At 36.1% G+C, this 27,152-nt stretch overlaps 1 protein-coding gene across 1 annotated transcript in view; it reads left to right on the forward strand.

Annotated features, from left to right (window-relative positions):
• ABI3BP (ABI family member 3 binding protein) overlaps positions 1-27,152 on the forward strand; it is a 166,213-nt gene that overhangs the window by 49,296 nt on the left and 89,765 nt on the right. Inside the window, 12 exon segments of the mRNA XM_055702821.1 lie at positions 905-1,086; positions 4,110-4,171; positions 7,017-7,068; positions 8,174-8,236; positions 9,316-9,411; positions 12,543-12,620; positions 18,202-18,282; positions 19,630-19,704; positions 23,289-23,354; positions 23,872-23,946; positions 25,129-25,197; positions 26,439-26,513. Of these exon segments, the coding sequence (XP_055558796.1) occupies positions 905-1,086; positions 4,110-4,171; positions 7,017-7,068; positions 8,174-8,236; positions 9,316-9,411; positions 12,543-12,620; positions 18,202-18,282; positions 19,630-19,704; positions 23,289-23,354; positions 23,872-23,946; positions 25,129-25,197; positions 26,439-26,513 (974 nt within the window).

A 27,152-nucleotide genomic window follows, 5' to 3' on the forward strand; every position in this document is an offset into this window, starting at 1 on the left:
TTTCAATAATAATTGGATTGAAAAGTTGCCAAATGTCTCTGAGATTTGCTTTTACAAAACCAGAAAACCCCACCCCAGTTTGGCAGTGATTCAGCATGAATATTGAAAATGAGACTGTATCAGGCAGTGGAGTTCTTGAGCCGTAACTCTCACCACTTAAATTACATTGCTTTACACTGGTTACATTGCAGTCATACTTTTTCAGGGTGGTGCTGCTTGATTGAATTGGGCAATTTCTGTAGAAATGTTTTTTTATTTCATAATCTGTTAGCATTCATCATGTTAGTCGTTTAAACTGCTGAAAGTAATGTCTTGGTTTACTTTCTTGTTTCAAGTGTGGGCAATACATAATGGGATTGCTGAATGAGGAATGTATTATATAAATGTCAACTATTGCTGGTTTTCCCTTGAGAATATTTTTGGACCAATTTTGAGGGGAACACCTTCCCCTGGACGGATATAGAAGATTTTGAGAAATTGGTTGAGGCTTCCTGACTAGTAGACTCATGATTCAATTGACTAGTTCCGGCATATGTCAGAATCACAGGAACTGCTTGCAAAATGAGCTTGCAATTTGTGGTCAGAAACTCACACACATGGTTGATTGTGAATAAGGAGACTGTTCTTTTGCTCTTTGTATAAGACCCCTGATATTGGGGGCTCTGTGATGGGAAGCATATATGTATCTAGGAGGTGACTGGGCTAGCACTACATTTGCAGAAGAAGAAATGTCTTCTGATATTTGATAACTGTAAGGGGCCAGAAAGAACAAGAGCGATGGTGGGTAGAAGTTATTTTAGTAATTACTAACAAAAATGGTTGTGTTGTGGTGAGGTTTTGTGAAGAATTTATCTTTCTCTCTCTCTCTCTCTCTCTTTTTTTTTTTTTTTTTTTTGTCAAACAGGTTCTATACAGTACGCTACAGAGAAAAGGGTAAAGACAAGAAATGGGTTTTCCAGCTTTGCCCAGTTACAGAGACAGTGGTGGACAATCTGAAGCCAAATACACTTTATGAATTTGGAGTTAAAGACAACGTAGAGGATAGTGTTTGGAGCAAGACTTTCAATCATAAGACAGTTCTGTCTAGTAAGTATTTGACAGTAATTAATCAAATAGCAACTCAGCTTGACAGTATTTTTTCCTCTGTTGTGGTATTGCATAGAGTAAGCTACTGATCAGGTTTTCATTGTTTAAATGCTATCCCTTATGCACCTAACATTCTTTTAGGAACTGGTGAGACTAGGAATAGTTTGTGTTTGAAAAACTGCCACCTGCTCTTGTGAAAGGTGTTCTTGTTGCATATAGTGAATCTGCTGCAGATTGGTAGAACTCTAACAGTGTTTAGTTTAGTTACGCATAGAAGTGTAGAGTATGCGTGTTTATACTTCTGACTGGTTTCCAGGCTTTTTCCTTGGGCCTTGAATAGTAAGATCATTGCTAATTTCAGTTGATGGAAAGTATTATCCTTGCTTGAATCTTCTTTTATATCTACTTTTACATTCAAGCTGGTTGAAAGCTAGGCAGGGTCTGTCCTATTCAGCATTCATCACACTGGGCCCTTTATGACTGCTGGAAAGTTGAATTTGAAGCTAATTTTAGGTCAAGGAATTATGTAAATGGTGTTTGAAGCATGTGCTGTCATGTATGCTTTTGTTTGGGTTATCACAGAGGCAGTGTATGGCATCTCTGGCTGTTCTCTCAGTCATATTTTAAGATTTTCTCCAAAGTCCCAAGACAATGCAGGCAAGGTGACGTCAAATTAACCCTTGAAAAAACAGGTACTGCTCAAAGAAGCACTGCTATCAGTGGAGGAAATAGGCAGCAGCAGAGCCTTCCTCCATTTAATGAGAGGAAGAAATTTGATTTGGACCTCAGTTTCAAGTTGTAGGTGAGTTACAGCTTGGGATACTTGAGGATAAGGGAGGGGAGCAGTAGGGTTGGCTTGTAACATGGCAAAAGCACTCATACTCCCTAATAAAGAACTTTGCGGGTATCATCGTAGGTTAGAGAGCTGTAACTTTGAAGTACTAGCCCAGTGACCCTAGAGTAATTTTAGCAGTCCAGAATAGTGCCATCACTATACAATGAGCTTAAAGTGGAGAATGATGGTTGCCTTTTCCTATACCTGCATCACAAAAAGAAACTGCTTCACAGCTCTAAAGCAGGCTTAGCAAATGGCTTTTCCCCCTACATTTTAAGTATTTTAGAGTAGAGTGAGTTCTGGAATGTATTTGAGCACTTCAAATAGGAGGGAATGAAGAGTGCATAGTGTTTATAGTTTAATACTGTGTTCAAGACTGATTGAAATATATCCACTGACATGACTAGATCTGCTCTTTGTATATAGTATATTTCTAAGTGCTGTTTCTTACAGACACTATACATTTTTAATAGGCCAGGAGAATCATTCTTGTAAGTGACAGAGACTGGTTGAGGTTAGTTGAAAGAAACTTTGTTGTAAGAGTTCATATTCTATTTAGATGAGATTTGTTTTACCCAGAATGTAGACTTGTATATTCAGTGGATGCTTCTGCAGCAACTAAATCCAAGGACTTTGACGTTACCTTGTATGTCTACATTCTGGCTCACTGCTAACATGTCTTCTAATCAGAAAATCGTCACCACCTTTCAGATTCAAGGCTTTTGTGTTGTCAATGCATAGTAGGTAGATACAGAAACCATGGGCAGTAAACAGAGAGTGAACATTTATTATAAATTTGTAACCATCTGTCTGCATGTAGGAGTTTACCAATCAGCACAAATGGCCTCTTTGTTTCTGTTTTAACTTACTGTCTTACAGCAATTCAGGGTCATTTAATATATTAAGCATCTCAACCAAAACCAAACATCCTTCACTGTAAACTTTTTTCCTCACTGAAGAATGTATAAATTACTGTAAAGTGAAATTCCTGTGGCATGGTCTTTTATTTGTTGAATGCGCTGGTCCAGTTTTTGTTATCTGCTAAACCTGTTGGGAGAGGTTGGGAGGAGAATCTGGTTTTAATTCAGGATTTGGGGAAGACAGAAGAGACATGGCAAATGTTCAACATTTAACCAAAATCTATCAAAAGAGATGACAGTAGATTATTTCTGACCATCTTAACATGATTTTTCTCATTAAGTTTGTGTGAAACTTTTGTCAGTTTTCCCTTGTCTTTAGGCCAATAGTAGGTCCTGTTCCTGAGAAGCATCAAGCACTTTGAAAGATTTTGTTGTTGTTGTTGTTGTTTTGTTTTATTCAGGATAACATGTGAACTTAAATGTCTCTCAACTGGTATTTCACTATAGTTTCATTTTTTTTCAATTGCTTATCTGTTATGGATGGAATTGTGAAGAAATAGGATAATACGTAGCTTGACTCTTGTTTACACACCTATCAACACAAAGGGAGCAGAAAAGTGTAAAGGTGGAAGATGTAGATAAAGTTTGAAGCATCATGCTAGAATATGAAGAGGTGCTGGAAGGGACTTAACAGGTGCATCATACCAATCTTATAATACTAAGAAGCTAAGAGGAAAAACCTAAGAGAAAGATTTCAGAGATTAAATCCTGGGTTACTTTGTTCATTTGTTGAGATAAAGGAAGCCGTGTCAGACCCAAAGAGAAGCGATATGCCTGCTCTGTATAGCCACTGCTAAATGTGTATTTATGTTTTTAGAAGAGTGCACTTAAAAGCAAGACTAACTACTGGAAATCTTTAAACATGCTGCTTTTAGCCAGATGGGATGCAGACATTCCTCTTTCAAGTTTCTGCCTTGCATATTAGTGTTGTGGTTATATTAATGTTATTAAAGAATCCTCTTAGGCACCTCTGAATTTTCCTTACTAAGTCCCAAAGACCACTTCATCTCTCTTACCCGCTGTTGTAGAACAACAGGAATATATTTCATTTCCTTTCTGTCAAAATCTGAAGAGGAGGCTTTGCAGATGAATTTACTAGTCTGGAGAAACAGGACCAAACAAAACTGTTGCATAGTATTTTTTTATACTTTGTCATTAAGCCTCCTAAATTTCTTAGCTATTGAAAAAGGTGGATAAACTTGGTTTGCTTTGCTTTGAACAAAACAAAAAGCAATTTTGTGTATTTATTTATCTTTCTGTCAAATCAGATAAAAAAGTAAATGGACAACTCCAGAATATGTACAAGTTGGTACCTAATTCCCAAACACAGGTATGCAAAACTGTCTTATTTTTTATACCAGATATGTATTTTGTATGGCCAAGTTTTTGTTTTTCTGTTAGAATAAATTGAGAAAGACATGGCCACAAATTGCAAATATTAAAAAAATATCTGTTAAATCTAAGACTACATAAATGTATGGAGAATTGTTTATATATGTGGGTTGTTGAAATGATTGAGAACCGTAGCTGAGATTAATACATATACTGATTCTGGTTTAAAAAAGATGAAGTTGATGGTTTCCATGTGTGCATGGCAGGAATCAAGCCATGGTCCATTACATAGGTTTAGTTGTAGGCTAATTAGGTATTCAATTAGACCAGTAATACTTCAATTATACCATTAGGTACAGAGTTAGAGCAGTATAATGCTTAGGTTATTGGAAACAGTCATGTCTCATATTCAAGAGAAGATGTTTTATCTGTGTAATATGAAGCCAGTTGATTAGCAATTCAGGAAGGTGCTCATCTCATTATGTTGTTGATGAAATCAACTTTACAGTTCTTCCTATTGGTCCCATAAGTGTTGTAAGTTACATGTGTTAGCCCAAGATCAGGTAATTCATTCTGGCATATGAACTGTAAGCTGAGTTCCTTTACTCCTCTTAGCAAACCTTGTGTGCCAGGACCCTGACTCTGTTGTGCTGCTTCTGTAGAAGTACAGATTCTATTTATGCCAGAGAATTCCTGAGAAAGTGAGCTAAAACAGTTTTCCAAATATTTGCACAGCTTAAACATGAAAGAAGGACTGAAGCCAGCATCTAGTGCATTTAGTCAGCTTCTCAGGGCTTAGTTCCAGCACAGTACTGCTTTATCACCCTACACAGAAATATAATGAAAATATGCCGTAGATTGCTCTAAAAATTCTCTTATCATTCTCACTTTAGTGGTGCAAAAAGCCATAAAACTAAGGCTGGGAAGCAGATAGTGGCCCGCTCTTACGTTTATGTTATTACTTCAGTTTCCACAGTATTAGGTGGAGTATGTTTCAGTGGTGCAATCGCATCATCAGTGCAAAGCCAGAGTGAGTGTTATGTAGGTCAAGCTTTCTTTGCCTTGTTCTTCTCCAAAGACACAACTGACTCATATCAGCATGGTTCTAACTCTTCTCTGTAAGGAGACATTTTTAAAGGCTGTTTATTAATGCAGCATTACTGATCCATCTAGTCATTCTGCCCTTTCAACATCGGTCACATACCAGCTTGTGTTTCTTTTGGCAGGTTCACCCTTTCAGTTTAACTAAGTTCCTGGGGCTCTGTGAGCTACAGCTAAGCTGTTTGATTGTAGGGCTCCTGACATGAAATACAATGAAATGAATACCTCCTTCTGATAAATGCATTTTATCCCACTTGTTAGTCACATAAATAGCAGGGTTACTTCAAAAGCTGATCATCTGCAACACATTTTTTTTCACCAGAAGGCAAAATAGAAGTGAAAACCTTGTTAATAATAAAGGAAAATTAGTAAGCAATTAAAAAAAGGAATATTATTTTGCATCCTTCATTAATGACAATGATTGAAACCTCCACTTAATTTCAAACCATGTTCATGCCAATGCAAAACTGTTACTGGGTAGCAGAAAGTAACAGCTTTGATGGAATAAGCAGCCTCCATCCATTTCCCTGAGGAAAGGGCCATCTGACATATTGAGGTTTGCCTTCCTCCAGCTTCTTAGACATTGGTATGTGTACCCAACTGTTGCTTTTAAAGCATCTTTTTTTTTTTTAATATTTAGACTAGAGCAAAAATAGTTATATTTAGGTAAAAAATTGAAGCTTTGTCATCAAATGCTGAATTTGCATGCAAGTGCTCTTTCACATGAAGTAGACCAGGTGTCATGAAGTGCAAAATGAACATTAACTGATTTGGACTTTAGCAGTGTACATTTAACAAAGAGAGGTAATTGAGTTATTTTCTTTCTTGCAACTTAGATATAACTGTAAAAAAAAAATATCCACTTTTATTGTATTTAGCATTTTTATATTGCTGGCATTACTGTCTGCCTCCTGTCGTCACCTGAGTGTATTATTAAGCTTTCAGAAGTTGTTCCTTGTACCGATGTGTTGTAGTAAATACTAATTTTTAATCTTAGGATCAGCTGCTTTCTTCCTTTTAATAAATGTGGGGTCCATTCATGAGTTCCTTATTTTTGTGGTATCAAAATCCTGGAAAACATTCACACTGGGGCAAAAAGTAATCTCGGTCAAAGGCAAGTGAACAGCAGAAAAGTCCAACTATTTAGCATAAAAATGTGAGAAGAACATGAGTGGCTGGCCAATTATACTTTGAAAACAATTTCACCCAATAAAATTACTCTGGGTTAATCTACTTTAAGTAGACTGTGCACCCAGGAGTGCTGATAGTTTAGAAATGTACACCCAGTTCTGAAATAGTTTGTATTCTAAATGTACTATTCCTGAGAATATAATTATATCCTATGACAGAATTTGTAATTGCATGTTTCAGATTTTTTGTTGTAGTTAATTTTCAGCTTTTCATACCTTTCTGGACTACTCCCCTGTGAGTATTCAAGAGATACTTAAAAGAAAAAAAGGATTGGGGATTCCTAAGCTGTCAAATACTGTGTTTTTATGAAGCAAAATACTCAAGCTGAAAAAAGGAAATGAAAATGCAATGTTACTGTACTAACCCATGGGAACTGAAGCAATAGTGTAACCTTCAGTGACCATGGCCAGAGCCATATCCAGTGTTAACATGGGCCTGGCGCAGCACAGGATTAGAGCCCTCTATTTTTGTTACTCAGGAAGTTGAATTACTATTATGGCATTTATCCCAAGGCTTTGGTTTTGGGTTTTTTTTCCCCTCTCTTCTCTTAGCTTACACTGCGTGATAACAAGAAGTTGGTCCCTGTCACAATAATCAAACAAGGTAAATTTGCATTTTTTAATTTATTCTTATGCTTTGCAAGAGTAACTTAAAATTAAAATGGAAAAGAAAAAAAATTCTGACTCAGATGTGAATGTCGTGAAAGTTTCCATTTAGAATATGTGGAGCCTTACAAAGTATTGTATCCTTTAATTACAAATACTGTTCAGCTGTTACCAATCTCTGTTAATAAAATGAGCTATTACCTTGCATTATGAACAAAGACTTAGTTGAATCAGTGAATGGATACCAGTTTGTTCTGATTTCTGCTAGTATCCATTCTTTTTCTCTCTCAACTGCATTGTCCAGGCACATTGATCTCCCAGCTTAACTTGATTCAGGCATGAAGGGCAGCAGTACGAACAAGATTCACGCTACCAAACTTTTTTGTGGTTACCTTCAGCTAAGTCATTGATTTAGGCTCCCTTCTTCTCCTTTCCCTGGTCAGTGGAGAGATCCATCTACAGGAGACTTATACATACTGCCCTTTAGAAATTTCTCTCTAGTAGTGAGTGGTAGTATAGTAGTGTAATCTTTAAACTAAAACTCTACTTAAAGATAGCTGATAGAAAATGAGCTGAGGATTAAAACTTGCAGACAAATTGTATTATGAATAATTCTAAGTAACAAAATCAAGTAGATTGTCTTTGGAGGTATTCACAGTTCAGGGACAGGAAAACACTGGAGGATGGTGTGAAAACAAAATATGATAATTACTGTTAAAATATGACTGTACTGGCATTTACTTCAAATGCATCTTATTTGAAGTCTTGTGAATAGCAGGGTAATGAGATGACCTGGAGCTGGCCCTTTATTAACATTCACATAGAATGTCATTTTTCACCAAGGATATAAAATGATATGCTAGGGGGAAAAGAGATGCACAGTAAAGAGATGGTGTAGAGGAAACAGTTTGCAGTCTCTTAAATTGAATGTAAATGCAGAAAAGTCTAGGATGGTGTTCTTACCTCCAATTATTAAGTTGAGGAAAGGTTTTCAGAATGCCGAGGCTTGTCTTAGGTGTGGTTCTGTTTCTTGTTTGGGGTTTTTTTGGTGTTGTTTGGATTTTTTTAAATTATTTTCTGATATACCTGTGTTGTTTCCGCAGTTATTCAAAATCGGACACAGTCAAAAACATTGGATAGTTCTTCTCTGCCAGGAGCGATATTAGGTGACTAGAAGATATTTTTGTTATTTTTCCTTATGTTTGGCTGAAAATTACAACTTTGTAATACTTCTAATTTTCTTGATCTTGATAGTTCTTTCCTTGCCTATCAAAGGGTATTTTGCAACTGGTCCAGACAGTATTTATTATGTTTTATGGTGGTACACGTGGTTCAAGGATGATGTAGCCTAAGGGAAGTAGAACCATTTTATTGTCATAGTATTTAAAAGAAGATACCGTCACTGTTAAAGCCAAGAAGTTTTTATACTGCAAGTAACATTCTGTGGCAAAGATCTTACTGAGATGAGGGGTTGTTCTTTTTGTTTTTTTTAAGATGGTATTGGTAATATACCATTTACAGACACAAACCTGCACGGACGTATTAGGCTACGGTGATGCATATTACAACTTTCCTTGCAATTAAAGCTTGATGTTAGATCTTTGGGGATAACTGTTCCCTCAAGCCATTCAGTTTCATGCTTTCTACCCTTGTTTATCTGTTAAGAATACACAGTATTGGCCAAGGACATAAAAATAGGGAAAAGTCTATCATAATAGCGCTTAGTGTGGTGAACTACTGTTCTGCCTGAAATACATCAGAAAAACTCACTGTTTTTCTAGTGAATAAACTAGTCACAAGTTTATTCTTGGATTCAGGAAGGTGTTCAGTCGTTTATATATACAGAAATACTTTATTTAACTACTAACTTTAGCTTAAGTTTACTTTGTGTGGGTTTTAACGTATTGATGTGAATCAGATACTTACTAACCATGTTTGGTGTCAAGTCTTCTTGGCCCACCAGACAGAATGTCCTGGCCTCTGTGATACTGCAGTACTCCAGGGTTGTATGCTCCAGTATTGAATTGTTTTCAATTCTGATTAATCGTGAAATGGCGATAATACACTGAGTGGTGTAAAGGGTAAATAGCACCAAATGGGAGTGATAATTACTGAATAGCACTGATTTCCCAGATACTCAGACTAAACTCCCAATGGTTCAGTAGTAATTGCTCATATACCTCAGAGGGAAGACAGTATAATTTTCATCTTTTCTGGAGTTAATGGCACATGTCTTTCTGTGTAGTGCACCTTATTGTTCCCGGCCTCAATGAAACTCAGCAGAAACTTCCCCCTCTCCTGACAATAGATGACATACCTCAAGCATCCAGGAAAAAACTGGGTAAGCAGAAATGAACTAAGCTTCTATTGTTTGTGAGCAGTATCATAAGCATAGCAATGTGAGATCATGTATGCAAGCAGAAAAGTAATTTCCCCCTCCCCTCCTTTTTTACCTTCTTTTTTTCTGTTTGTCTAATTAATGATTAGCTTGGACTTATAAGGATTCATAGAAATTCATTTATTCAAAAATATCTGAACAGAGTTTTAAGGTATTTTGCAGCCATTTAAAAGAATATGCAGTAGTTTTGATCCATACAGGAAAGGAAGGAAACCAGTCATGTTTATGGACTTTAGGGGGTTTGGTTTGTTTCACAACGTAACTTTTTTTTTCATAGATTATATCTTTCAGTATATGTCTTGAAAAATGGAAGTTTATGTGTCCATTTGGAAGACCAGATTTTCAGTGAATTTTAATTGTATGATTTCTGGCTTTAGCATATGTGAGAAATTGTTTCATGAAGAGATTCTTATCTATTATCTGTAATTAAATCCATGAAAAAATGGTAGCCAGAAATTAGAACATTTCAATACAAGTTTCCTGTGTATCTTGTGAATATGCCTGAAACCTGCAGCAGAAAGAATGAGGCTTTTGTTTAAGATTTATAAACTAGCATATCATCTGTGAGTAGCATAACTGTGGGAAATACAGCTTTCTTTAAAACCCCTAATAATGCCCCCAGTGCATCTTTCACAGATTCCTAGAGCAGAGTTATGGATCTGATGACTTTTGGCTTGTTTGTTCTTAATACTTAATTTGAACCGTGAACAACTGGGTCAGATTTTTTTCCTTTATTTGTGCTATGTTTATTTTACTGTGTCACTCCATTGCTAGCCATGGCACATTCTCAGACTGGCTTGCTTTGCAGTGAGAAAACAGCAGTGCTTGTTCCTGCTAAGATACTGTGTATGTGTAAGGGTAGAGCTACGCAGTAGAATAATATTGGTGTTTTGAGTTAAGAGTATGTTTGAACTAAGGCTGAGTTCCTTAGAAATAAGTTTCTGGAAGTGTTTACCAGCATCTGACAGACAAATATTGTTAACATCATCTGTGACTACTGAAAATTTAAGCTAAGTGGAAAAACTTAATTGCAGTATTTACATTACAGAGCATTACTAGTTTTCAGTCACAATGATAAAATTAATCACATTGTTAACTTGATTACTGATACCTTCTTTGAACAGGAAGCATAGAAGAAGAGGTGTTTATCATTACTAGCTTGGTTTGTAACACAAATATGATGTGCAAGTAACAAAGGTATCATGAAAATTCAGCAGCAGACCATATTTTGACAAATCTGTTTTTCATACCACTTTCAGTAAACCTATTTTAAGACCTCCAATATTAGTTTTGGACTACAGTATTTAGAACTTTAATATTCATTTTCTAACAGTAATATCCTTCTGCAGGAAAACAATGTTGTGGTTTTAGGCAGGTTATAAGGTTCAATAGCGTGCACAGTGAAAATGGCAGAATGTCACTATAAGCAAAGAGTGGGGAAAAAACCAAAGGTAGTTTCAGTTCTCCTAGAGATGTCCAACTTATTCAGCTGACTGCGCATAGAACTTGGACTTCTAAATTTCAGCACTCTGCTACTTCTGAAGTAGATGGCTTGTGTGACTGCAGTTTGGAGCCACTCTTTTATGGTAAATTACACAAGCACTTTGTGAAAATAAGCAGGGCAGACAAGTGATGTTTATTCTGTTTACTACATGTTCCTTACCAGAGAACATGAAGTACGTGGGTGTGCACAAAAGGGACTACTGGATTTCAAAGGAGTGTCAAACAGGGAAGAGTCATTGCTTGGAAGGCAAAAACAGTCTGAGAAATAATGCAAATGTATAAAATAATTGACAAAACGTCATATTGTCCAAATCTATTACAGATACCTTTCAATGATCCCTGAGAATGATGTATGTCTGCAATAAAATGCAATAAGGCTTATAGTGTGTGAAGTTATGACTGTGTTTTGCCGACAATACTGCAACTATTCTAATTCTGTCTTATTTAGAAAAGTCAAAATAATACATCAAAGAATATCATATTTATTGAATTCTTAAAGTAGTTTTTTTCTGCTTACCTAGACAAAAACTTTTTTTTTTAAGAGTAGTAGTCCAGAAAAAAACCACAAAGTATATTGCCTTAGTCCATAATGGGAAAAAAACCCCCAACAAGTGTATTATTAACTCAAAAATGATTAATTTTCACTGTGAAGACAGGCTGAGAAACTTGAGGCTGTTCAGCCTGGAGAAGACAAGGCTCCAGGGAGACCTTACCAGCCTGCCAGTACCTGAAGGGGCCAACAGGAAGGATGGAGAGGGGCTTTGTACAGGGGCATGTAGTGATAGGGCCAGGGGTGGTGGCTTTAAACTGAAAGAGCAGAGATTTAGATCAGGTGTGAGGAGGAAATGGTTCAGTGTGGGGGTGGTGAGGTGCTGGCAGCAGAGGCTGCCCAGAGCAGCTGTGGGTGCCCCATCCCTGGCAGGGCTCAAGGCCAGGCTGGACAGGGCTGGGAGCAGCCGGGGCTGGGGGAAGGGGTCCCTGCCCATGGTGGGGGGCTGGGGCTCAGTGATGTTTAAGGTCGCTTCCAGCCCAAACTATTCTCTAATTCTCTGATATCCACTGCTGGAATATCTTTTTATGTGTTGGATAGAAGGCTATTGTCATACCTAATTGTTAGAAGTAATGTGAACAAAAATAAGCACATGGCTAGTGTGACAATTCCATTGCATTTGAAAATTTATTAGACTATTCTTGTATAACGCTTATGACTGTATTACAACTTTGAATTTTAAAAATTTCTTTTTTTGACTGCTAATACTCAAATGCTAGACAAATGAAAACTACTGAAACTTGTTTTGCACAGGGAAAGTAATGATTTTTAAGGCATTAAATTCCTTGCTGTAAATTTTCTTTGTAGGGAATCTTAATTACCAAAACCACACGCATTTAACATAGCTTGATAGATGCTTGTACCGATTGTGCAGTGGAAGTTCATTGATTCCTAAAGGTATTCAGCTTTCCACATTTATCCATGTTGGTTTACTTTGGCAAACTGAAGTGGGACAGAAATAAATCTGTAGTAGGACAGAGCAGACACAGCTTTGCAATTTCTAATGTCTTTGTCCCTTTAGCTAAGAATGAAACTCGAGCATGGCCTGCTGAATCCAAAACACCGGAAGTTCAAGAAATCTCCCCACAGTCCCTCCCAGGTAATGAAAATTCTGTTTTTAGAAACTCTGTGTCATATCTTTGCCAAATATACAAACTAAGATTATATCCATCTTTGTGTCGCTTAATCTGCAGTTAAAGGCTGTAGTTGGAAAACAGGAGGATAATGTAGCTGGATTAGTAGCCATGAGTGGTAGATGTGCATAAAAATCTGAATCTGATTTTGGAGGAAAATTTCAAATTATACAATTGTTAGGTTTATAAAAACTCTTAGAATTAGAACCATATCTTTGTGCGGTGCTGGATACCTTGAAATTGTCAAATATGGCAAAACAAGAGTTTTCTTCTGATGCACCTTGAAATTCTGACTTTCATGAAATATATGAAGAAGAAAATCAGAGTTAAGACCATGACTGTGCAAAATGCATGCATGAGATTAAGATGGAGCAGACACAGACAGTAACAGGCTCCGTTTCAGAGATGCAGAGGATGACAGCATGATGTTCCTTTTAGGTTCAGTTTCGAACACATAATTCTTGCCACGCTCTTTCTGTGAACTTACTGGTCCTACTAAAGTAAACGGGAGCTCTTCACATATGTGGAAAAGGAATATGAAATTTGATCCTAGACTCATATTCAAAGTTATGTGTCCGTGAAATGTATGTTGACATGTATATTTGGAAGACGGAAGTTTTTGATCTTCTACTTGTGGCTGAATAAAATATCACTTAATCAAAAGGGCATACTCAGATGTTAATTTCTTACACTGTTCAAAAACATAATGTGAAATTTTAGAACTTGCAAGATTTACTGCCTTCATTTGCTTAGGAAACAAATTAGCTTAACGTAGACAAACTACTTCATCGAGTTATATGAGAAGTATGGCCCTGTATTTTAACATTTGCAATATGAGGGCAAAAAGATTGGAGGGAAATAAATTGTTCAGAACCAAATGAAGGAAGAGTGATTTTCCACCTGATTTATGAACCCACATCTTGGAATTGTTTAAGTAGGAATATGCCTATCTTCATTTTCTGTAGTATGGCTTTTATCCTATCACTGAGACTGAAGTTTGATTCTGCTGTTATTAGAGGCAGTAATTGGCTTCTGCCAACTTCTTTGCTGAATGGGAGAAAGGAGGCTTGAACGGTGACAAGACATTAAAATGAAAAAAGAATTTGAGGAAACAATACAGTGAAGGTTTGCTTAGGTTTACTTTAGTCATATTGTGTGATCTTGCTGGCATTACACTGTTCCATCTGCAAAGTATTTCCTGGCTGGCTGAAATAGTGTAGCACATTATTCCATTGGCATCACACAATTCACACAGATACTGCCCTTAAATATGACTGCATTTATTTTATTCCGTAAGTATATACCATACTTAATATCATCAGACCAACTTGGTCTAAATTAAAAAAAAAAAAGCCCCACCCAAAGAATATGTAGGGAATAAAAGAGATGTAGGATGAAGTAATGCAGCAAAATCATGTAATGATTGGCAACCATCTTTTAGATTAAACAATCCAACTCTTTTTTTCTCTGAAAATGTTTGCAGATTTTATTTTCTACTTCATAGATAAGTGTATTTGCCAAATTCTGGTTTCAACCATCAGTTCCTTTCTGCAAAACCTTCATATGGATATCTCTTTGCTGTTCATACTAAATATTACGAGGAAATCAAAGATGCTTCTCCACTGGAATTTATTATCAAAGGGGGCTCAGAACTTTACAAGTTTAGCATATATGTAATAAACAGCTTGCTTTTAATTGGAAATTTGTGGATGCTTTTTAAAAATATTAAAGAATATTTTTTCCCAATTTTCTTTTGATGTACAGTTTGAGGTCTCTTGTGGACTTAAATTCTGCAGTTATTTTACTAAATTATTTACCTTGTCTAACTCACTGCAGAGCAAGCAAGCTACCAGTATATTTTATAGAACTTTTTTATTTTGTGAAAGTGAGAGCTGGATGCATAGATTTATGTAATTGACTCTCCTGCAAAATCCTAGTCCTCAGGCTTGCATTCATCTAATCAAAATACATCATTCCTTGTGCTGGAAATTACTGTTTAATCAGGTAAACAGTGTGAAGTGTGACACCAGAATTAATATATCACCTCAGGGAAGAGGGAATCAGTCCATTCCATTTCCTTTCCTTTGTGTTCTGTAATCGTGTTTATGTACCTGGTATGCAGTAATTGTAACCGTAAACATTGTCATCTAGACACAGCGCAGAAATGTATGTTTACGGAGTTGGATAGCGTGTTTCATTACACATGATAATAACTGGCAAGTACTGTCTTTTTAGTGACAGATGATATATAACTATTTGTTACAACTAAACATATTCTTACTGCTTTCACATCATTTAGTTATTTACTGAAATGTTCAGAATCATTTTCATCTTCCACTTCATGCTTCCTGTATGGTTTTGCTTCTGTGGCTCTTTCTCTGTGGTCACCATTCCTGTCAGTCATTCTTCGTTGATCACAGCACCAGTGTCTCATGTATGTCATATCTGACATATATGACTATATCACACTATTTACATTAAAGAATGTATTCATTGTGGTTACAGAATTTGAGTTAAAAAGAAAAAAAAAAAAAAAGGAAGTAGCAGGAAACAGGAAAGTGAATCCTTTAAAAGAAAAAAAGTTCTTTGAGTGTAATTTCTGTCTAGCCATTACACATGCAAAAATAACTTGAATATATAAGCATTTGAGCCAGACTTTCACAAGTAACTTAAGATTGCATTTGAGAGGCAGGGTAATGTGGAGGCACAATTAATTGCATTTAGCAATAGGATCCACTTCACTCTATTTCATTCAGACTGGATTCTTTGAGTAAGACATAGCAATTATTTGCTGTGAAAGGTTTAAGGCCTGGTGCCAGAAGTGGCAGCAGACCACTAATTTAAAAGAAGTTCTGTGCTGGAGCAGCTGTTGTGTCATCCGTCATGCAAGAAGGGAAGAAAGGAGCTCGAAGTATTTCAGCAAATGGACTATGTGAAAGGCTCCATGAGCTGGGCTGCTCTTGTGTTCTACTGGGTCCTTGTCAAAGGATGTGGTTTGTGATGTGACTTTTTTTGGGTGTATTTGTCAGCCGGGCATCCCATCATTTTCTTAATTTCAGGCCTCCCCTCCCTTGGCATGCACTTCCATGGAAAGACTGGTTAGTAAGCTCTTTTATGTTTTCTTTTGCCAGGCTTGTTACAGTATTTTCCACTTAGGACTAATTTATTCTTAATACAACAGCACAAGTTCATAATACTTTCCCTGCCCCCTCTCTTCAATTTTTAAAATGCTGTCTAATATACCTCAAAATACCACTACATTTTTTCTCCCAGTTGAGTGAAATGTGAGCCTTTTCATTAACTTCACAGGGAAATTGGAGCTAACTAACAGTTAGAAATATCAGCACATTTGTCTGGGACACAGAAGAACTAATTTTTAAAAAAAAAAAAAAAAAAAAAGGCAAGTTATTTCTTTACGTAAGGGATTGGACCAGAAATTTATCAAAGCAGTTTTGCAAAATAGAGAATAAGCTTGAAATGAAAAATACCACCTGTGAATCCAAACTAGGGTTAATGTTTAGTAGGAATAACTCCTTTGTTGCCATATTTCCCAAGTTTTGTTCCTCCTGTTCTCCTCCTGGCCCCAGAAGGCTTCCTCTTGTGCTCATGTGGGACATGAGGAGTGATTATTGCTTCCATCAGAATGTCTTAATTCCAGTTGTGGAGGAAGAAAGGAACATGAATGAGAGAGTCAAGAGAAGTTAGAGGAAAAACAGTTTAAGAAATGTTGCCTAAATACATTCTTGCTGTATTCCATGCTGTGATGGTAAAGTAACTTACCTTGCTTGGTTGTGTTAACCATTTACTTTGCAGCTACCATTGAACCAACACATTAAGCCTAGTTTACCTGGTGCCCTAGAAAAGTCAAAGGCATTTCTCTCTTTTTCTCTAATTTAGCTTTTAAAGCCTAAACTTTCTGCTTCCTGTGTCTTGTGTTACAAAAATGTCTGCTGCTGTTTGACATCATCCCTACAATGTTCTGTGCAAAACAGAGGAGAGCTTAGTTTCTTTTGTACCAATTCTGGGCATGCTTTTCCTTGTTCAGCTTGCTCAGTTAACCTAGTTGACAGGAGATATGCTCCATAAGAATGTAAACCATGTGACCTCTAAAAAAACCCAAAGCATAATGAGTTCTAAATTTTGGTATTTGCTTTTGGTGGTTTTGGTTTATGGGGTTTTTTTGTGGGGTTTTTTGTTTGTTTTGTTTTGTTTTGTTTTTTCTTCTTTGTTTTGTTCTTATTTGGGTGTTGGTTTTTTGAATGATTGCATTTCACCAGAAATGTTAATTTTTGAAGTACTTCTGAGGTATGGGTACCGGTTGTTTCTGGGTCTCTCATGGGTGAATTTTCTCCCACAGGCTTCATAGAGATAAATTGCTTTAACTTCTCTGTAGAATGAAAACCTCCTCCCACAGATTACAGTAACAGCACTGTAACTGACAGAAGCTGAATTGAGTCCTAGTAAAGCAGCATCTGTGGAGACTCCAGCTTTTGTGACACTGAAAAGCACCACAGTCCAAAACAGAAAATTCTATAATGTTTGTAACTGTAGAAGCATCTATGCAGCTATTTAGAATCTGGAAAACAGCATGTTTTCTTCAGGAAATAAGAAGCTTATAAACCTACATGATCAGTTCTTGCTTGAAACATGCTCAGTAGATTGTGGAAAAAGCAAGGAGAGCATGCCAGAAAAACAAAAGTAGCTCTCTCCTATTGTATCTCAAAAAGAAATCTTTATTAAACTGAATGAATACTAAAACTTAGTGCTATATTGGTGCTGATCGCCGATATTAAAGATCACCTCTAAATACCAAAATGTGCTAAATACTGTGCAGTTTGCACTGGGGAAGGAATCTTATCATATTCAAGGCTGAGACTTTACTGTCCTCTCTGTTCTGTATCAGTAAACTTTGCCATTTTATAATCTTAGATTACCAGTTCTGTGTACTGTATAACTGATCAAATGCCATGAGACCTCCAGCAAGATGGGAGAAGAAAGAAGTGATCGTGACTTACATACCATAGGAATTAAATGTTATGTGAAACAGCTGGAAGAGTGTAATTCTGCACTAGTTTATTAAAATATGGTCAGCAAGTCAGTTTACATATGTGTAATGGCTGTTTAATAAACTGCTCATGCTTTACTCTGAAGATGTAGAATTAGAATGAGTGAAAGTTAAAAGCGTAATATATTGTTACTAGAAAAAATGAAAGAGCAAAGGTATTACAGGTGAATCTTTATTCTTTCTCTGATAATTTTTTATATTACAAGGATTAAAAAAATTCCAAAATAGCAGGGAAAATATTTGTAAATACACTTTGCAATGTAATGGGTATTGTTTATACTTATGTAAAACTGCAACAAAATAAACCCACAACTTCGTATAGACTTCGCATCTGAAAACAACAATAAATACTAATCATGATGTAGTCAAGCTGCTGCAGAAATAGTTCTAGTCAGGTGGCATAAAATGATGATAAGAAAAACTTTGGGCAGTAGATAAAAGGTCAGAGGGATTCTGTATTAAATAAAGCTTATTTTTTCTAGCTCAGGCTGAGAAAAAACATGGACCTGAGGAATTTAAATCGACGCCTAAACCCGAATTGGTGCAAACTCAAAACATACTGGGTAACTAATTTTGCTGCTTTTTACCTTCTTTGTACATTAAATGCTTTTTTTCACCTCCAGCAGAATTTTTCTTCTACTTGCTGGATCCCCTTTGTATTGACTCCAAAGGAAGTCCTAATTAAAATTTCTGGTTCCCTTCATGTTTCCAGCAGCTGACACATGAAACAAAAAGCAGGATGCATCTAGCTCTGGCTGAACTGTGGCTGTTATATGTGTGATTATTGCTAGCAGATTTGACTGGGTGATTCAATATTATTTTTCAAAGTAATGCTTTCTGTTTATCTGACCTGCGTGATTGACATCACATAAAATTTCCATCAGTAAAATCAACATCAATGATAGAATTGAAATAATGACCTCATTGATTTTCTTCTGAAGACAGGTCCATTTAGGCAACATCAGCAATGATGCAGAAGGAAAATTTTATATTGCCTGTTTATATAATTGTATTTACCCTGGAGGAAAAAAAGAGCTCTACTGATATTTTTTCAGAGATGTCTCAGAATGAGAGATTTGTGATCTAAATAGTAGTATTGTTAGTTTTATCATTTGGAGCAGCATCTACTTACTTCTGGTATTCAGAATTCTAAATTCTCAATGTTGATTATGTTGCCTGAATTTTAATCCCCAAACCATGCAAAATTATGAACACAAATCTAAACTTGAGGTTGTTGGGGTTTTTTCTAAACTTTGATTATATTTTTCTAAACCACAGATGGCATGCATATACAGGATGATGTATGGTAAAGTTAAAAATCATCAGCATTTGCAGGACTGAAAGACAGACCTTCACATGAAGAGGACTGCTAGTGCTTCTCAAGAAATGTATTTTTACATAATCCTATTGATTCATGTTAATGTCATACTCTCTCTTTTGTTTTCTTTTTCATTTACAGTTGCAAGCAGATTTCCAGATTTTACTGAAGCTAGATCATCAGTCAATCTAATTGTTAATAAGTTGAATCAGTTTTGGGTCTTTTAAGCATCATCAGCCTTGCTTGTTTTTTGCCATGCTTTTAAAGATGAAAATATGGAATGTAATCAACATGGGTCACTACTTAATTTCAAACTAGGTGGTCATAGTTACTGATGGATGTTCATTATCGAAATCCTGTGATTGATGGATCTTTATATTACAGTTAGGGAAAACGTGATTTTGTTCATATTCCACATACCTTTTTAATTGACAACGTAATGTGGTTTTTTTCCTAGGCTGGAACTATTTTTCTTTTTCATTAAAAATCATTGGTTTCAGGAGTGAGTGGTTTATAAGCCGAAAAATAGATCCATACTGTGTCTTGTAATATTCTTAATCAAGTAAAGCCTTGATTATTTCTTTTATCATAGTTCCTAATGAAATACAGACACTTCCTTCTGGATCCAGAATCTCTGATGCTCCAAAAAGTCCATTGACAGAACTTGGTAATTACTTTCTTTGTAAATTTGAGTAAGCTTCAGTGGAAAATTATCTAATTCTTTTGTTGTTTCTGTGGCTGGTAGGTTTAAATGCTTCAGCTGCTATAACCTAATTCTGTAGGTAAAGTAGGAGCCGTTAGCAAATTTCTTCTTTCATTCTAAGTCTGGTTTTGCTTTATTGTCATGACAGGATGCTCCAAATCAATGCTTCATTGTAAAAAACAAACAAACAAAAACTCGTGAGGATATTTGGGCTAACTTTTATCTATGGAGCAATGATGGCAATTTATACTTAGCTAAAATTGCTGCTTTTAGTTTTGTGATTTACTTGGAAGTACCCCATAAGCTTCTGAGACTGTATTTCAGAGTTGGGAGTACTGTTCTAGCCAACATCAGTTCTGTGTGTTTTCATATAGTTTGCCAAATACTTGTATATTTGGTTAAAGTAGTGCCATAATTTATAGATTTTGTTGTGGTTTAAATATTCATAAAGTTTGCTTGTTTCTGGATTCATTAGTTGTTTGGCGAGGAACTTCAGGACACTTTGGGAAGGTCTGATATTTAAGGAAGTATGGTGGTACTCACATTTTCAAAATAGGTTTACCTGGGTTAGGGTCAAAATGTTGGGGTCAAAATCTTATTGCAAGAGGAAACACTCCTTTTCTTTCTTTCTTTTTTTTAAGTTATCTTTTATATAGCTACACATTTACATGTATGTTTATATGTATAGACATATGTATTTACCTATATGCATATGTCTCTATGTGTGTGTAGATATATGTATAAAGCCAAGAATTTATTGTTAGTGTAATGGAAATCTATCTATTTCAAGATTCTTATCTAATTCGAGAGTCACCATTAGTCTCGATTTAACTCTTGCAGTAAAAGAAAGAATATTAATGTATGTAGAGTACTTCCATACAGAAAAAGCCTCAATAATATCTGTAACATAATTAAAATAGTAACCCACAAGCTTCTTAGTTACTGCCTTTTTCCCCTGGTGTTTTGCTCACCCTTCCAGTGTACCTCTGGGTCCTAAGCTTGGTGATTTCATGCTTGTGTTAGTGATGAGTGAGGATGTTTCAGCAAGTTATGCGCATCTGGAGTCCTGTGTTGGGAGGACTGTGACGTTCATGTTGATGATTTCTTCCTTCTCTCTCTTCTTCTGCTGAAAGACACCTTAAATCTGGTTTTAAACATATATGGTGCCATTTGTGTTTGTTAGATACTATTTCTGTGTTCTTGTTACCTCTAAAGTAAATTTTGTCTGGCTCCAGGTGTGTAGTTTTTCTAACTGATCATTGCTGAGCTCTTTATGGCATGGCGTCCCATGCCTGTACTCATCCACACCATATCTGGTGTCTCCCCTTCTCAAGACCTCTGCTTTCATAACAGGCCTGTATTTCTCTGCACTGTGTCATTGTGTTAGTCACAGCTGTCTCATCCTACTGAAACAATGCTTGTTGGCGCTAGCTATATAAACAGCAATTACACTAGTTAACTGGAGTGACCTTGGATCAGTATGGAGTTATATTTCACTAAGCATTGCTCAAGAAGTTATCAAGTAATAGACAGCATACTTATATTTAATTCAGTCTGCCAAATTTTAAAATATTTTCCAGGAATAGCTCTTTCTGAAATGCATATTTGAACCAAATTCTCAAGAACATGAAAAATTACGTTCACAATTTGTTCTTAATTGACTACAACTTTTGACAGCTCTTTTCCAGATATGTTTGAGTGGATGGGGATACATACTTGCTTTCACTGTAGTGAAAGAAATTTGGCTAAATCCAGTTAGAGACAGCATTGGAGAGAGAGAGAGAGACTCGATGATTTAAGAACCTATTTGCGTAAATATAACTGAAAATCTGAAAATTATTAGGAATGGGAAGTATTTTTGCTTTCTGCTGGGGAATAAGAACATAATCCTATGTTTGTCTCAGTGGTAAAGGTAAAATAGTAAGAACACTTGAGGCAAAATAATTTTCATTCAAGTATTTATTCTGCTTTTGTTCTCATGTCTTCCATTCCTGCCGTGTAGTTCTACTTAGCAAAAATGGGATTTATTGTGTGAGGCTGGGCCCAGCCATTGGGTCAGCTGGAGCATCTGTGCTCCCCATGAAGTCAATGCTGAAGTCAAAGATACTCTGTGAGAGTGGGGAGGGGGGTCATACAGAGGAGATTTCTCTGCACTGTGCCTCTGCATGCCTTGAATCACCTGCTGTCATAAAGTCAGCAAAGAAAGCAAAATTTAATTTCTGAAGTTTGAGTGTGTGTGACCTGTATTCTGCCCTAGTTCCCCTGAAGACTTTTTTTCTTTATTTTTCTATCTCAATTGTACCAGAGGGAGACATCTCCATTGTTTTATAAACTCTCTGTGTGGTCGGTATATTTTGAATTCAAATGTTTCTGAAAAGATAGCTTTGTTAACATGTCTTCAATGTTCTGATGCCTTTGGGAGATCTCTCATAGTTCTTAGTGGATGTAAATGGATTGATGGAAGCTTTTGCCAAAAGCTGTGAGTCATACAGCTTTTGTTGTTGAAATTTTCTTCTCTATAAATATAGAATAGAATAGTTCCAGTGGGAAGGACCTACAGTGATCATCTGGTCCAAGTGCTGAGTCCAGCTATATCAGGATGGAAACCTGAGATCATTTTTGTTAATGTGATAAGCTAGATTGAAAGTAAAGGGGAAAGCAGATCGAATAAATGAAGTAAGTGTTCACTTTTTGGCTTATATTCATATAGCCTACCTTAGAAATGAACCCTACACCTAGTTGTTTGAATGTTTTTCTCAGTCTCAAGCATTCAGAGAAGTTTAATTTAAAAATTCTGATTAACTGTTTTTCAAAAAAACTCATCCTGGTAAAGACCAATTAAAAATACAGTTGGAAAATTTCTCTTTCAAATATATTGTAACCTACATGGGCACAAGTGACTGGTGCAGATAAGTTTACTGGAAAATACTTACTGGCCTGTTCACCCAGTTGAATAGGATCGGTTTCTTACAAGCAAGACTGTAGCACAAAACCTACATGAGGTGGAAACTCATTCATGATGGCCTTTAGGTAAGAATGCCCAATTCCACCTTGATTCCCTGTTTCAGTTGGAGCACACCCCAGGTTATCTATACTTTGAAATGTTATCTATGCTTTGAAGTGAAGTAACCATAAGGTCTTTGTAATAGTCTTCATTACAGCATAACAGATAAAAGATGCTGTTAACTAACGTCCATGATTATTTTACTGACTTCATTGCACTGCTGTTTTTTTTTAATATTTTCCCATTACACGTCCTCTTGAAATAGTTACATGTAATAGTAACCAGTTTATACAGACCTGTGAGTGCTATGAAGATCAAATGGATTGTGTTTGGGTTGCTTTGCTGTGAGGAAAAACCTCTTCAGTAATATAGATTCAGTCTGATTAGATAATGCATGCCTAAGTTTGAATAGGGTAAAAATTATTACGAAGAAGAGACATTCAAACCAAACAAAAACTTGCTAGTTACAGTTAAAATTAGATTTTGTATGACTTGCAAGGGGAGTGTCTCAGTATCATAATTTTTTTTTCATTTTTGCTTTTAGCTACTCAGGGTCCAGCCTTGAAATCCGTATCTATACTTTCTGCGGAAACCAGAGAGATGGAGACGGGTAATCAGCAGATTAGTTCCATAATTTTTTTCCGTTATTTTAGCATCACGTAGAACTGCAAATGGTAATTTTAAGATCTGCTTTAGAGTCTTGGCTACCAACACTCACAGAGAACTGCTTATTCACCATCCCTGTGTCTGTGTAACCAGCTGACAAACATACTTGTTAATGGCTTAAAAACTGCTTAAAGACAGTGTTGTGGTATCTCATCATTAGCTTCTTTCTTTTCGTATAGCTGCAGCGCTTATTCCAGAATTTAATAAGATAAAATTGCTTACTGAGAAGAATTCTTTTGGGCATGTGGAACTCAAATTTCAAGGCCAGAAGACTGTATTGTAAGCCATCATCTCCTGTTGCCATGACAGAGTTGTCTCATGTCTCACTTTCAGGCCATCTGCCGTGTTGCTTAGCTTTGCATTAGCATCATCTGGAATTGCACAGCCTTCACTAAGCTATTTGATGCTAATCCATTAAGTCACAGGTGTCTCAGCATTTTAAGCTCAGATTCTTTTTTCAGCTTTTGAGGAAACAAAGGCTGTTTCTTCAGGATCCAAAACATCTGGTACCACAGAAGTGCAACCAACCAGATCTAGTAATGATTTCTCATAAGATTAATCCTCTTGACAGAATTTTCGGAGGAGACATAGTGCCTCTCATTAAATAATTTGTTCAGTTTGACATAAATGTAGAATAACTGCAGGTATGGAAGTACCGTATCAAATAGGAGGTTTCTTTATGACATTTTGTAACTAGTAGTTTGAAGATTTTTCCATATTTGGCTACAGCATGTAATTCTTACCTTTAAAATGAAATCCAACCTACAGTGAATACTAAATTAAAATAAGCCTATCCACACCTGAGTTTCATAAGTGGAATATCCTGATTTACTGCAATACTCAAGAGTCCTAATAAATGAATGGAAACTGCGGAAATTTCAGCATCTTTTGAAAACGTAGCTCTTCTGTATAAACATAGATATAATTTTAAGTGCCCAGATTTCAAAACTGGCACTACAGAAACATGTCATTGAAGATTCAAACACTGGCTAGTTGGTCCTTAGAAAATTTCTATGATGTGCTTATCACAAGTGAAACATATTTTATAAGTGAGTTTGTAAGAGCTAGTTATTTACTTGGGGCCACTGACAGTTATCCAAAGGAAAAAAAAATAGTGAGATGAGAGCCAGTTGGAAAGATGTCACATTTTTAGCATGCCAGTAGTATAATGCCTGATGCATATGCTTTTGAAATAATTTAAATTTTGCAGGAAATCCTTTACTAGGATTGCAACTTTCAGCCTTTTTCATATCTGACAAAAGACAGTTTATATGTTTCATTTGGTACAGTTCCTGCTTTGTTATCCTTTTTCCTTCTCCAGTTTCAGCAGCAGGATATCCTCCTTCTTGATCCTCGAAATACTAGACAAAAATTCCATGCAGTCCCAATTCACTAATTTTTATTCATAATTTGTTCTCCTTTTTTCAGCAGCCTTGTATTTCTCCTTTTTAGCTCTATAGGACAACTTCTATTTGTGCAATTCTGCTAACAGTTTGGTCATTAGCTGTATTATGTGTCTGTGCATTAATGCATGTTTTTGGAAATTTTTTGCAAGTCATACTTAATATGTACATTTCAGAGTCTACCTTTCTGCAGAATGTAGTATGTTAAATGTTACCTAGAAGTTTCTTCAGCTCATAAAAGAATATGGTGCTGTGGCATGATGGTTATTGTCACTTCAAAACAATACAGCGATGATTTTTGGTTTTATTTTCCAGCTTCACGTGACTTTCTTGCTGTTACTTCTGCTCCCCAAACTTTTACAGCTTCAGAAATACCAGACACTGGTAAATTATAGTAATGTTATTTCAGAAGCATACCCTTTTGTTTGTTTGTTTGGTGCTGAAAAGTTTATTACTGCTTCCATGTTGATGATTTCAGACAGTTGGGTCTCACCCTACGTATTAGTTTTTCAAATCCTGTAACAGCAGCCTTAATCCTGGGATCTGGCAGAGCAGAGGTTTAAAGCAAAAATGCAGCTAGCTCACAGAGCCTGAATAATGCGCTATTGATCAAATGCGTGTGTCAGGAAGAGATTTAAATTTTGCAAGGCTTAAGACTGTTACAGTTGTGATTGTTTTCTTTCTCTCTTTCTTTCTATCTGTTTTTCAATGTCCATATACATTTTGCTGTTATTTTTCCTATGTATTGTCTTAAAATAAGAAAGTAAACACATCTCAGGCCAGCCCCTTCTGACTAAGCTAGACTTTGGGTATTAGCTTTGGAGATAGGTTGTTTTTCCTGTAGCCTTTGACATGTGAGAATGCTTAAGCCTTTTATGTACATACTTGTTCATGCTCAAGCCGTGCTGAAGAGGTGAGGGCAATGGGGAAGGTGGAGGAGAAAGGAAAGCAGTTCATTGCCCAAAACCTTACTCTGAGCCTACTAAGTTCTCTGCTGTATAACCTACTGGTTCTTGGCAATCCCAATACAGTTTTCAAAGAGTTCAGTTTTGTTGCACTGTTCTATAAAGCACCCTAATCCTAGGAAATTATTTTAAATCAGGTTAGTTCATTCTGTTATATGGAACCAAATCTGTTATATGGGACCTGAGACCTGGGACCAAATCTGATTGAAAAAAAATGGGCCAAAACAAGGAAACTGCATAGAGTTGAGTGACTTAATGAAGTGGTACTGAGAATCTTCCATCTCCTGAAATCACAGTTTTTCCAAGTTTTCTGAAGAATTCTTAACTTCATGGAAAGATATATTATAAGTTGTATAGCTGTTTTTTTCAGGTGCTGTTTAAGGCAAATGCATGTAAAACTATATATTGTTTTTCAAAGTCTTTGTGAACATTTGCACACATGGCAAAACTTGAGTAACATCTTCAGCTAAGTAGTTAGTAAAGGTATTTAAATACTTAGAAAAAATAAGCTTAATTTTATAAATAAATAATAATAAAAAATAATACTCTGAGAGAAATGGAAGGTAAAATTTCTCTCCCTCAAATCTTCCTCCTTAATTTATTTACATGAAGTTATTTCTCAGGTATATTTACTTTTTTTTTTTTTTTGTTTTCCTGCAGCTAGTGATACTCCTGAGTTGGAAATATCCAGGTCCATAATTACTACAGAACCTCAGTTGTTAGAAACAGCACTGGGTAAAATTGATAATATGATTTTATTTAGTTTCTAAATATTTTGTTTTCATTTTTATCCTTGCTGCTATTTTTGGAAGCTTTGCGTTGCTTTAGTTGTCACCATCCCAGTAATTCATACCACTTACTGCTGCCAATAACTAGATTCTCATTTGCACACATCATTCATCTTTGTGTATGGGGGATTGGGGGCATAGAGGTGGCTCCCCTTTAGTTGGTTGGGTTTAGTTTTCTCATTATTGAGGTTCCCAGCTGTGGACCTGCCTTTCTCAGTTTTTGATTTGTTTTGTTTTGGGGTTCTTTTTCCTGTGCTGAGAGAAATTAACTGAAAGGGAATTAAGCGCTTAACATGTATTTCTGTATAATTTTTCCACAATCAGGTTGTTCTGATTAGCTTTATATTGCCTGGCCCACTGAGTATTTCCTGGATCACAAGGTGTTTTCTTACTACCTGCAATTCTTTATGTGCTAAGATTATTAAGTAGTAATAAAAATTCTCATTATTATGAATAATTAGGTCACATGCTTTCCACATTAAATTTCATACCAGCTTAACAGTTCAGGAGACACAGTAATGCCTAGCTGATTTGCAAGCAAATTTCCCTGTGCTTCTATTCTAACAATGTAACATTTGTCTGCTGA

The sequence above is a fragment of the Falco cherrug genome, chromosome 2, assembly GCF_023634085.1.
Source record: "Falco cherrug isolate bFalChe1 chromosome 2, bFalChe1.pri, whole genome shotgun sequence".
Lineage (NCBI taxonomy): Eukaryota > Metazoa > Chordata > Aves > Falconiformes > Falconidae > Falco > Falco cherrug.